At 40.9% G+C, this 13,688-nt stretch overlaps 1 protein-coding gene across 7 annotated transcripts in view; it reads left to right on the top strand.

The window, feature by feature from the left end:
• Positions 1 to 8,224: 8,224 nt before the first annotated feature.
• Positions 8,225 to 13,688, top strand: part of LOC122781650 (girdin-like) — a 67,615-nt gene continuing 62,151 nt past the window's right edge. For all 7 annotated transcript variants that reach the window (XM_044045512.1, XM_044045511.1, XM_044045510.1 and 4 more), the window contains exons 1-2: positions 8,225 to 8,910; positions 9,016 to 9,116. In XM_044045512.1, coding sequence (XP_043901447.1) covers positions 8,848 to 8,910; positions 9,016 to 9,116 — 164 coding nt within the window. In that variant the 5' untranslated portion in view covers positions 8,225 to 8,847. The remainder of the gene's footprint in view (positions 8,911 to 9,015; positions 9,117 to 13,688) is intronic.

Below are 13,688 nucleotides of genomic sequence, written 5' to 3'. Positions count from 1 at the left end.
TCTTATAGCCTCTGTATATACTGTATGTTTTAATGTCTTAAAGGACAGAAAATGCTCTGTGTTCTTAGGTTTAAAAGTCAAACTTCTGTTCAATAGTCACTTTTTAACAACTTTATTCTACAGCAAGGTTGAAACATACAGTTAAGAACAACCTGAAATGTAACTGTTAATATAACACACACACAGTATAAACCGTGGGTCAGACGTTCTTCATAACATCCTGAGTAATAACATTAGTCTCAGTCTTATCTTGGTTAACTCTCAGCTTCTCAACTGTGCAGCAGCTTCAGGCAGCATGTGATCGAACTATGTCACGTAAAAACCTCACCACAAGGTGTCAGCGCTAACCTATTGTTCATCTTTAAAGACCATCACCTCCATTTTACTTGCTTCAAAACCACTTTTTAAAGATGAAAAAACTACTGCAACCCAAGTTACAAGATAACCTGTGACAAAAATAGTGTGTTCTGATTTATTTTTCCAGTCATTTACTCCAAAACTGTTCTTATTTAACCCTTGTGTACAGTTCAGTTTAGTTCTCCTGTTTTTATGTCTTTCTATGTGTAAGCACACATAGAAATGTGCAATTATACTTACTTAAGGCCAATACAGCAAATTCTGATTCCGATTCAAAAAACAGCCGTGTGTTTGATAAATGAACCACATGTTCATTTTATTGCCTGTGTTTTATGAGATATTTTCACAGCCATTCTGTAACACACAATGTTATTTTGAATAGATTAAATGGCCATCTTTAAGAAATATGTATTATAAACGAATCACAACTTCAGTTTATGCATCTTAATTCATCAATCTTATCTAAAATCTACAAATGTATACAGTACACACCAACCTACTAACTAAGGTGTGGGGTAGGGGCAGATACAGTTGCTCTGGCAACAGATGAGTGAGTGTCTTACACTCTTTTGTTAGATTACTGTCACACACACACACACACACACACACACAGGTTTGCAGAGCAGAGGTTTGGAAAGCATAAACAAAGCTGCTAACCTCAACAGTTAATGCCTAACCCTAACCACAAACCTAAACTGAACAACTTCCTTCAAATTGAGGTTCCGCCTCATTAGGACCAGGTTTTGGTCTCCATTAAGACTATTGGTCCTGACAAGGATGAGTGTTTTTGCCTGCAAAGGTTCAAAACAGCAACACACGCAAGTATACACAATAAGACGTTACAATGGCTTACTCTGGTATCCTCTTGTTTCCATGGCTGCAGGACACAGTGAGAGCTCATTATCACCCACAGAGCTGAGGACTGTTCGTGTGTAATGGAGCAGTCTGTGTTCTGTGGCCGAGCATAAACAGGAGGACGCTGCGCTGTTTTCTTTAACTTTCTGGAAAAATCCCTTTGGCATAAAACGCGCATCGACCAACAGAGTAGACGATTCATCATCTGTCTGTCTGTGAACGTGTCCATCCCACAGAGAGCAGTGTGACCAGTCATTGTAAAGATTGATGTGTGTGTGTGTGTGATTGATCACTGGATTCACATCAACAAAGATTGAAGACTTGGAAACATCAGCGGTGCAATTTGAAGAGAATGTGTGCACAAGAACCACAACCGTCACAAAGTGCAGAGGATACAGTGAAAAACACACACACCAAAAACCTCTGACCCCCTCACATGGTGACCCTGGACAGTGTTATCAAAATACTTGATCAGTGGATGGCAACAAAACAAAGCTCTGTACACGTGCGACCCACAGGGAGGTTAGTTTTCTGTCATTATGAAGCCTCCATTATACATTAACCTCACAGGAGTCTGCTGATTGGATGCAAATTAGAACACTGTGCGTGAGCGTGTGTGAACCTGTAAACCTATCTTTGTGAGGACATATTGATCTTGTGAGGACATTTTCTCTGATCCTCACAACTTTAAAGGAGTTTTTCGAACCTAAGACCTGGTTTTAGGGTCAGGGTTAGAACTGTGTTTAGGGTAAAGATTAGGGTTAGGCACTAGTTGTGAGGGTAAGGTTAGGATAATGGGCTAGGCCACACCCACCAGGGGCCCTCCGCCCTTCCTGACCAGCTTGCACAAGGTTAATTGGAAATTAGACCATAAACGTGAATAATTTAATATGCTTTTATTTTGAAGCTGACTTTTTCTTTCCTCAGTTTACACACGTGCTGTATGTGTGTGTGAGCTTACATGTACGTGAGATGCTCCTCAGAGATGAAAGTCGTGTGTTTAGTTTGCGGAGAACAGATCATAATTCACAAATTATTATTGAAAAAAGGTATGCATTTTTTTGTTTGCTATTATTTTGGGGAATTTTGATTGAATAAACGATGTCATGTTGGTGTTTTTACTAGGCCAACTTCCATTTCTAGTCGCCTAATCGTAACATTTATTGTAAGCAGTGGCAGCTCGTCAAATCTACACAATTTACTGCTTTTAATAAAGACAACAAATGAATATTGAGCAGAACTGAGCTCAGTCTGTTGATCTGGCCGTCAAAAATATTTCAATCTAAAGTGGCACCTTGGGAAAACTGGGTCTGGAGGTTTAAAGGTTTGATTTGAGGCATTGATTTTGGAGACAAATGGAGACAGAATGGATGTCTGAGTGACCTCCACTGCAAAGATAAAGGTCACGCCTTCACATTATTTTGTCAGCCTGGACCAGGGGTCGGCCAATATTTCTCTAAATGATTCAATATTGTACAAAAAATGCCATTTTGTGTTGTTGCGTTGTGTTGTGTTGTGTTGCATGGGTGTGAGTGTCCAATTCATCAGCACACCTGAGCCTCATTATCCAAACTACACCACGCCCCCAGTATACGACGTAGGCTGCTCTATTTCCTGTAGTGCAGAAAAACCCAGTACTGGAGTCTGAACTCTTAATCTGCCTGTTTACATTTAATCCCAATACAAATTATTTAATGAAACAATTTAAAAACACATCTTTCAACCACAAAAACCAACAGTAAACAGCGATTTACTGCATCTCCTTAGTCACGTTATTTAATGACAGAAAGAACACACAGTCACGTCTATGCAGCGTTTCTCAGCCACTCCTGCTTCTGAAGCCACCTCAAATTAAAACGCTTGTGGTGACTTTGATTCCTGTGAGTGAACTAACAGGAAATGAGAAATCCAAGGTCACCCAGTTTTTCAGGGGGAGGGGATTTATACATTTTTTTTATTTTTTTTTTCATGTAATGGATTTCTGAGAAACAATGCTTAGTGGTTGGTGGATTTTTGAAAATCCTGAGGCAAAAACCGGGAGGAAAAAATGTGTGGAGAGGTTGGTTTCCAGCCAGTGTGTGTGTGTGTGTGTGTGTGTGTTTCTGTGTGTGTGTGTACTTGTACATGCATCTTCATGAGGACCAAAAAAACTTAAACCACCCGAAACGTGGACAAATGAAGACAATTTGATTAGTTCTTATGTTCTATCACCTTAAAAGAGCTTTTAAAACTTGGTTTTAGGGTTAAAATAGGGTTTAAGATAAGGTTAGTTTAAGGGTTATGGTTTAGCATTTCATTGCGATGGTTAAGGGTTGGGGAAGGGGCGAGGGAATGTATAATTGCCATGGGTTCCAAATAATGCTGCGTATGTTATTTGATAAAAACCTATTGTTGTGAGGACATTTTGAGCTTATGGGGGCATTTCATCTGGGCTCCATGACTTTAAAGGGCAGTTTTCAGGGTTAAGACCTGGGTAAGGGTTACAGTTAAGGCTTAAGGTCAGGGCAAGAAGCTAGGAAATGCATTACATCTATCGTGTGTCCTCACTAAGATATAAAAACAGGTTTATGTGTATGTGTGTGCGTAGTCCTGGTATTTCTCATGTTGTGGGGACCTAATCTGTTTACACAGTCACATTATAGGCACTTGTCTCTCTTATGGGGACAAAAATCAAGTCCCCATAAAGTAAATGACTACATTTTAAGGTGAGGACATGTGTAAAGGAGGTTAGGTTAAGGTTAGGGTAAGGGTTAGGATTAGGATTAGGCCAGTAGTAATTATGGCTAAAGTCTGCAGGAAATGAATGAATGTAAGTCAGTGCAATGTCCTCAGAAGTCGTGGAAACCAGTCTCACACTCTCTCTATCTGTGTGTGTGTGTGTGTGTGTGTGTGTGTGAGGAATGCTGCGGTGGGTCTGTACAGTTGCTGAGTCATCAGTAGTGGTGGATGCTGCTTTGTGAACGAATATCGAAAGAATGATGAATAATAGATTTTTGAGCAGCCCAGGAACACCGTGTTCACTCCAAGGTTAATGAATCCCCACAGTGACTCACATATTAACATATTGACACACACACACAATCATGAAGAACGCACATTAAAACAACCACATCGTCATCTGCGGTGATTGTGTGGAACATGATTGTGATCATGCTGCTGTGTGGGTAAACAGGCACGGCATGAACCGTGGAAGCTTTTCATGATCTCTTTGTGTTTCATGGAGAGTGGGTAGAAATGTCTGGTAGTTACATTTGATTGAAAACATTTAGGCTTAAGATTATTATCTTTACAATTATGAGGACAATATAAACGTAATTAAAAAGAAATGACATTTTTAAATAAATTCTTCCAGTTTTCTTACTTTAAGCAAAGGGGGTTGGCAGTGAATATTTTACTTCTGTATTTTTCTTGTTCTTTATCTCACTTTATTCACCCTCATGAAGTGGGCGGGGCTCATTTGAATTCAGATGTGTAGACACATGTGATGACTGTTTGCTCATTTTGTCCAAACAAAGCCTGGGCAGCGCACATGGTTCAGTCAGCACACTTTATCAAATGAAAGATGTTGACCTAAATATTGTGCATTTACGAAAGAGAAATACGTGAAGTCACACGTTTAAATCTTTCATCTTTATGTACACAGATGTAGAAATGTGTCCCTGGCCTCACAAGTCTACATTTATTAGAACATATAGATAAAAAATTCATAGTCTTTTGTGTGTTTAAAGTCTTCTTAGGTTTTATAATCTGCTATTTTAATGTGACTGTACAGAATATTGGGCACATTGTGGTGCTTTATAAATAAAATTGAGTTGGTTTGGAACGTTCTCTCTCTCAGATTACTCGATTTACTCACTCATTTTCTACCTCTTTATCCTCCACATGATGGTTACGGGGCGCTGGTGTCAATCCCAGCTGACATAAGGAAAAAGGTTTGGAACTCAAACCTCACAGAGCCACACAACCATTCACTCTCACATCTACAGTTAATTTAGAGTGTCCGATGTGTCTAATCCCCAAATCGGCATTTTTTTGGACTGTGGGAGGAACCCAGAGAACCAAGAGAAAACCCACGCACACAGACCCTTGTTGTTCCCACCAGGTCATGAACCTGTTTCTTCCTGCTACAAAGGCAAGAGCGCTAACCCCTGTACCAACCATGTGGCCCAACTTGAGTCACATCAAGCTGAAATGTTATTATTGACCAATAAGGGGAAAAAAGGACTGTTAAAAAAAAACACAAAATGGTCCACAACCAAAAATGTACCTTTAAATTCAATTTATTCAAACTGAAGTCACTTGAAGACAACTTGTTTACTCGAATGAATGAATGAATGAATGAATTAACGGTGCATCAGTAAAAAAGAGAAATCATCAAACACAAGCACGTATCATTGATGTTCACCAAGAAAACTTATCACGATTTGTAAAAGACAGTTTGGAGCGTTTGTTGCAGGTGACAGTGTTTCTGGTTCAGAAAGAGATCCTATGGAATAATATTCACATACATGCCACAGCAGCTGCTGTTGGACTGACCACATGTGGCTGCAGAGGGCGCTGTTGCTCAGCAAATGTTACCAAGCAGTGTTTCTTATATCTGAATATTTGCTAACGTCATCACTCATGTGTGCTTACTCTGCAGTCAATTTTCAATAATAACGTTGCTGCTGTTTAGACAAAGAAGTTACAGGGTATGCATATATATATATGTATGTATATATATATGTATAATAGTATTTTAACACTGTATAATCAAAGGCTTTACAGTAAATACATTAAAATGTCCAGAAAAACTAAAACAAACAGGACATTTAATACTTAAATGTGTCAAAGTGGGATGACTATTTCTATTTAAACATATATCTTGATGATTTATTGCACTTTTTTTCCCCCTGTCGTCTAAAGAGAACATTTTTCAGACACATGTGCACTTAAACTGTCATTTCAAAAAGCTGTCACCTCCCAGTTTGCAGCTTCCACTTCTTCCCGCTGCTCAAACTGGTTTTGCTGGAAACAGGACGCGACAGGTTTCCCATCAGGATCTCACACTGTTTTTATTCATGTGTTGCCTCGAGCAGGAACTCCAGCAACAGCAACCGTTATTCTGAAAGCAAACAAGAACCTCTGCTGCTGCCCAAATGTGCCCATTAAAATCTATAAGGGAACAAACTGTATATCATCTATTTATTGTAAGTGTTTGGCTGAGTGTTATAAGCCAAGGCCCTGAGCTCCCAAGTCAGTGATTGTATTTTAATTGCTTTTTTGGCCACGACTCTTCCACCTACTCCCACTTGCAGAGTCATTCATCAATTGATTAAAAGCCGTGGACAGTGAGTAACAGCGTGTTTTGAGTGTTTCTGTTTCTGTTCATACAGCAGAAACAAGCACTGTTTGCTGACAGAAAACTGAAGCTCATGGTGAATTTACTGGTTCATATTTGTGCATATATCACAGTAAGTCTCCATTATGAAACACTCAGCAAGAACAAACAGTGAAATACATCCACAGCTTTTATTTAGAGTGCAATCTATGCTACTATTTACCTTCACCAGTTATTTTCATGATTCACTATAGAATCCATATAAACTAGGGCCCACTGAAGTGTTTTCTTTATTCGCTATATGCACCTCAATGAGAGATGTAATGTAAGGTCATATTTTGGGGGATAAATCTAATGAGTGATTGAAAACATGTTTTTTTTTTCTGCACACACTATTGTCCCGATACAACTTTTTCACTTCCGATATGATACCGATATTGCAGCCTTGAGTACTGGCCGATACCGATATCGATCCTATACGATATCAGCATGAATCATACATACTTTATATTATTTATTTATGTTACTTGAACAGAGAACAATAGTCAGCAACAGTAGGTATGAGGAAACACTGACCCATTTAGTAACCAATGGGTTACATCAATTTTAACCTTCAACATAAAAATATTCGATTTTCGATCACAGGTAACAGCGTGGCTTCAGAGAACCCCCCCTTGTTTTCAATATTTTGGATTAGCCCAACCCACACAGGGCGAGTGACTCGTCCCACAGGTAAACGCGGAGCCCGAGGACCGGCCCCGCAGACGTACTTAGCTCCATGTGTGAAGCTTCAGGACACATTTAAAACACAGAAAGCTGTTGGCATGGCTGTTTTTTGGGGTATAATTAACAAACAGAGGCTGGTGAAAGTCGACAGGTGGCGCTGGTTTATGAAATAATGTTGTTTTAGCAGCTTGCCTCAGGATGAGCTAGCGTGGTGCTAATGGCTAACTTCGTAGCCTCTGATTTCAGAGGTTAAGAAAAATGTTTAAGCTCTGAAATAGCAGTAGCACACACACCTGTTGTAGCCACTGTCTTTTGACTTATTTTTCTAATGTTTTTACATGATGTTTTATTCCGTTTTATCATATCTGTGCGGTGTGTAAGGACGGCGGATTTTTAGATACTTCACAAACCATCACAACCAGCAGTGTAAGCACTTATTAAAACAGACTTCTGTGTTTCCCACAGCTGGATGACGCTGATGTCCTTTGACAGGCCAGTTCATTTTCACTTCTTCCTCTCAGTCTTGTGCACAGTCCTCTGTGGACATCATCACCCACCAGGTGTCAGCAGCCCACTGACTTTACTGTGCGTCTGCTGTAAAAAAGGCCAGACAAAGAGAATGTGCGTGTGTATTTCTACATTTAAACACATAAAAACAGTATCAATGACATTAATCCCTGCAACTATAGTCCCAATCTAATTTATTTCTCTGATCTATCCCATTTATGTCTGAATACATATCATTCCTTAAATCCAGTCATCTTTTATACATGTCATCTCATTTAAACGCAGTAAATGACCAACTCTTTTATTCTTAGGGTCCATTATTATTAGATATAAATACATATGCTGCTTTGAGCAATGCCCTATTTTTCTGTCAGAGTCAAACAGGCGGAGGGAGAGAGGGAGGAGAGGAGAGGCGGTTCCCTCCTCCTCCTCCTCCTCTCGTGTCCTCCACTCATCTTCTCGTCTGCTCACTACTATGCAGCATTTGAACAGAACAGAAGCAGACAGAGGGACGTGGAAGTAACCGGGCCAGACACGACTTTACAGTGAATCAACGAGGACTAAACCAAAGCGAGAGCTGGAGCTAAGAAAACAAAACACCTGGATTTTCTTTCTTCTTTTTTTTTAACGCCACTCACTGGAGATTTTTTTATTGGAGGAATAACATTAGATTTTGGCACTTCATATTTTAAGATATAAAACCCTCACCTGGCACAGATCTCACTTAGGATAAATCAAAGAAGAAAAAAGGGAGACAGGTTTTGTGTTTTTTTTTTAAACAATAGAAAATGTGATTTCTAGTTCTTTCTTCCCCTTCATGAGGCAGTCGTGCCTCGGCGTCACGAACAGCTGGGTCGTGTCGGCGACGTGTGTGGATTTACAGTTTTTTCTTTTCCCCTTCCTTTTTTATGACACGTTTCTGCGGCCTCGTGTCAAAATGAGCGTGGGTTTAATTGAATCAGCCACATGAGTGGAATCTAAACAAACCCACGCGTCCCTTTGCTGCTGCTTCTTCTTCTTCTTCCATATCCGCCGCAAATCAACGGCGCCGCTCGCTGTGGGGGGAAAAAGAGAACGAGAATATGGAAAGCGAGGTTTTCACGCCTTTGCTGGAGCAGTTCATGCTCACACCTCTGGTCTGCTGGGTAAGATTCTGCTCCTCATCCTCATCCTGCTGCTCCTGCTGCTCCTGCTGCTGTGGAGGCGATCATTGATCAGCTTTTCATTCGCCTTGTCTCATTCATTCGCAGGTGAAGACAGTGGGGCAGCCGGCGGTGACCGATGGCTCCAAATTATCGGAATATGTCCAATTGGTGGACGGGATTTACCTGAACGAGATTATGCTCGAGATGTGAGTAATCTGACACACACTCAACTAACCAATAATCCCACATTAGCCAGATTATGGACACCACTCTGCCATGTCAACAGAATCTGCTCATCACCTTAGTCAGAATAAGATCCTATCATGACTAAACAATGATCAGATTAAAACCTGTGCAGCAGTCTCATCTGCGCTCACATATTACAGACATGGATGTGATTTAATCCGATTATAGAGAGGTAGTGGAGTTTGCACAGCATGATCAGCTCTGTAAAAAGGAATGTTAGCAATTCACCCGTTCACGACATTATGCGCTTATTTGCATTGTAATGAAACATTGTGAAGGTGGGGCCACATGGTTGAATAGTGGTTAGTGCTGTTGCCTTGCAGCAAAAAGACACGGGTTTGTGACCCAGTTGGATAGAGATTGCAAGTTTCCTCCCACTGTTGAAACACATGCCCTGCCTTTGGCCTTATGTCAGCTGGGATTGGCACCAGCAACCTTGTCACCCTCATGTGGAGGATTAAATGGAAGACAGTGGATGCATTAAAATGACCAGTCTGCACCATCCTAGTGTTTGGCACTTCTGTGTTTGGCTATGAGCAAAGTGAAGGGTGTGGATTTATAAACGATGCAATTTATTTGGTCAACAGAGAAGGGAATGGAATGGTAAAATCATACATTTTGACTTTAATGTGCAAAATATGTCGCGCTTTATCACAGAGCGAAAGAGAGAGAGAGGATTCAACACTGTTGGTGTTTATTTTTTTAATAATAAGCAAAGAATCATCATTTTTTGTGTGAAAAATACACAGAAATGCACCATCTGTAAATATACAGTGCACTGTGACTGAGAGAAGATTCATTATAACAAAAAACTTAATTTGTCTTTATTTTTATGCCGGACTACTGTGTGCCACGCTGTGTGATGTCATGTTATTTACATAGATGACGTAGTTGTCGTCATCTGAGCCACACATCCTGTGATGGAAATGCAAGTCAGATCAGGGTTAACCTTTTCCAAATTGTACCCAAACATGAGCTTTGTTAAAACACAGCTATGATTTGAATATCTTACTCAGAAAAGGGTCAATGGATTGATTGTTGGTATCAGAGAAAACTTGGGTCCTCACTAGTCTTGAAACAATTATCATAGGGTGCTTTGGGCTTGTGTGAACAACACAGCAATCGCACGCCATTGTGTGCAGCGTGCACACAATTTACGAGTACTATTCAGCTGCATTTACCCACGAAACCGGTACAAACAACAATGTCAGAAAGAACTTTGGTAAACAGAGTTTACATTGCAACACATTACTCCCTGAATTGGAAGGAAATGCAGGTATGAAAGCACCTTTACTGTCATGTTTCTGGATAAAGATGGTATATTCCAACAGCTAAATACCAACACAGTGTCTGCAGTCTGTTTGGATACATGGTCTATAGGTTTGGAGGAGGAGAGCAGAGATGGTATCTCACCCTGGGGCCTTTAGTGAAGTCGTCATGTGAGTGAATTAAGCTGCTCTTCATGGACTTCGGCCACTAACCAGCTTCTGGCTGCAGTGAACTGAATGTAGGCTACAAGCACAAAGGGATGTTGTATTGGGGGCAATGAGGAGGTCACACTGTCAGATATCCTTGCAGACGTCTTATTGTCAGGATCTCCCGGATCTGTGAAGACATCGTGGTGGAGGAAGGGAGGGAAAGGGGGAGGGAGACAGCAAGCAGCTCCACAGTTTCCAGCGACCGTGTCATCTGCAGCCGACATCACCCCCTGAAAACTGCAGCCCTCGTGTCTCCTGCTGTGCTTTCGATTAAACTAGAAGTGGTAGCGGATAAGAACAGCAGGCCAGTACACGCACACTCTGATTGTATTTAGTTAAAAAAAAGTAGCTGCAGTGTCAGGTTGTGATGGTGAGACAGGGTGGCCGCCAGGCTGTGAGATTTGCGAGGTGTTAAATCTGTCTCTTTTCCAGTCACATTCTCATGCATCATCACAAAAAAGCAGTTTTCCTTTTCTTTGTCTGGCTCCAGGCCGGCGCTTCCAGCCGGCCAAACACTTTTTCATATTTTCCACTTCTGCTACACTCAACACTATCAGCATTCGCCGGCTTTATGGAGCGTTTAACCAAGCTTGCTTATTTCTTCCACTCTAATTGATTTTCAGTCTTTGGAAGATTATTATGGGTTCCACAACCATGGCACACCTTCTGGTGTCAAAGTTATTTTGGCAGAATTGTGCGGAGAAGTGGAAGCTGGTGTTCTGTACTAGTGCTGCTAACTGGTTTCAAGGAAGATTGTGTTTCTTTTACAAAAAAGGTATGAAAACCACAGAAATGTTCTGTCATACTGTGTCTGAGGTATGAGCAGTCTTTAAGGACAGAGTGCAGGGATCACTTGTGTGCAGCATTTAGCACTTTTCCACTTTACACGGGTTTGCTTTTCCATTAGTGATGGTACCTGGTCCTTTCTAACAAGCTTCCAAGCGAGCTGAGCCGGCACAAAAGTCATGAGCGCGACGTCCGACACAAGAATCAAACCGAACAATGCCGAACTGTAGATCGGTTAAAAAAACTTAAAAATCCTGAAAACATGTCTTCATCTCCGTCTTTTAACAAGGACATTTCTAAAATCTTGATATTGATCAGAGGAGTCTGGTGTATTTGCCGACAGCACTGCTGAAAGCCGGCGATCCAGTCGTGCAGGAAGTACTCAATGGTTTGGTGAACAAATCTTTTTAATGAACTGATTCTAATGATTCACTTACACCGAAAACACCCGCTTTGCCCGTCAATAGTTTGTGTGTTTGTGTCGTGTATAAAATGACGTCACTGCAATTTTGTGCAGCCGTGCTCCGACGACCCCGCCCACGTTGAGGAAGTACTATGGAAAACAACGTTCCTCATGCCAAACTGAGTAGAGTCGTGCTAAAACTGTGTAGTAGGGGGACACAAGCTGTGTTTTCAGTGATGTGATGGCTGAAGGTGATATTTTAGAGCTGTAATCATGACATGAGATAGAATCTCATACCATCCAATGCCTATTCTGTACCAGTCTGTCTTTGCATTAGTCTAGTTGACTTAAGTGTGTAATCTGAATAGTTTTGAAAGAGATTAAAGCTATAGTAGAGAATCAGCATGAAGAGCTGTTTCCTGTCTCTGGTTGTGTCGTCTCTCTCCTTCTCTTCCCTCTTCCCTCGTCTATCTTCGAGGGAAGTCTACCTTCACGTTTCAAACACCTCTTCCACATCTCTTTTCCATGCCTGCTTTTTATCCTCCCACTCATTGAGGCTCAGAGGAGTCCTGTGTTTAGGGAAGCTGCTGCAGCAGCAGCTAATATTTTTAGAATATTTTCCCCTGTGGGACTTTGTTTAGTGGAAAGCCAGTGGGGGGAATATGAGCGGGAAGGGTCAGAGGACGGAGTGAGAAAAACCTTAAACATGACGGGGATGAAATGCAAAGAAAGTAAAAATTTCAAGACCCTGGCTTTTCCAAAGCCACATGGAAACTCCTCAGCTCTACGGATTAGGACTAAGAGGTTTGGACAGAGATGCAGGAGGATTTCTGTCTGCACATTAAAGGAATGAGTTGGAGCGTAGTTTTTGGGGGGGTTGTCGTGTGCTGCCGTAGCGAACAGCTAGAATTGAGCTGAAATGAACCGAGTCTGGCTTTCGGTGTTTGCCTGATGGGATTTCAGGGATTGCTGTGTTTATGTTTGTCTGTGGGCTTTTCTGCAGGGCTTCTGTGTCTGCGTGGGTGTTTGTGTATCTGAGGGAGTCTCTGTTTTTTCCCCATGTGCATTTGGTTTTTGGACAGAGGCAGCTGTTGGTAGTTGTCTAGCCCAGCCGCCCTCCCACACAGAGGGCCTACAGTAATGGTCAGTTCATGTTGGTGAGACAGCTCTTTGTTTGCCTCTCCCTCTCTGCCAGCTCTGTGTGTTCACCTCCAGTCTGCTCGGCTAAATGAAACAAGACTGTGTCGCTGGCTCAAATCAATGAACACATGCATCAAAACTTCATTGAGATGATGACCACTCATCGCAATCATATATTATATAATATAATAATCACAGCACCTTTCTCATTTCATGGTATAAAGTGAATGCAGAATGAGAAATAATGGTTGCTGTAATTGTCAAATAACGTCACACAGGAAAATACATCAAGTTAAAGCTGCATCTAATGATTATTTTCATAATCGATTAATGTGTCGATTATTTTCTTGGTGAATCAGTTATTTTGTTGACCATAAAATGTCTGAAATTGTTTCCCAAACCTCAGAATTATGCTCTTAAAAGTCTTTGTTTTATCCACTAACTGTAAATATTCAGTTTTCATGATGTCTCTGTTATATGGAGCAAAGAAACCAGATAATATTCACATTAAAGAAGCTGAAAATTGTTAGAGATCGTTTTAATTATTATAAAGAACAACAACCCTCAAACTCTGAATCAATTATCAAAATAGATAGTGATTAATTAAATAATTGATAAATATCACATTTCATGAATAAGAAATCACTTCCCTTGCGATAGTAAAGTCAAACGGCAGAAAACACGAAGAATCGTTGTCAAAAAGATTCAGATGTGGATTCAGTCGC

This window comes from Solea senegalensis, linkage group LG15 (assembly GCF_019176455.1).
Source record: "Solea senegalensis isolate Sse05_10M linkage group LG15, IFAPA_SoseM_1, whole genome shotgun sequence".
Classification (NCBI taxonomy): Eukaryota; Metazoa; Chordata; class Actinopteri; order Pleuronectiformes; family Soleidae; genus Solea; species Solea senegalensis.
Note: the sequence above shows the minus strand (reverse complement) of the source record. Positions and strands in the feature narration are given on the sequence as shown.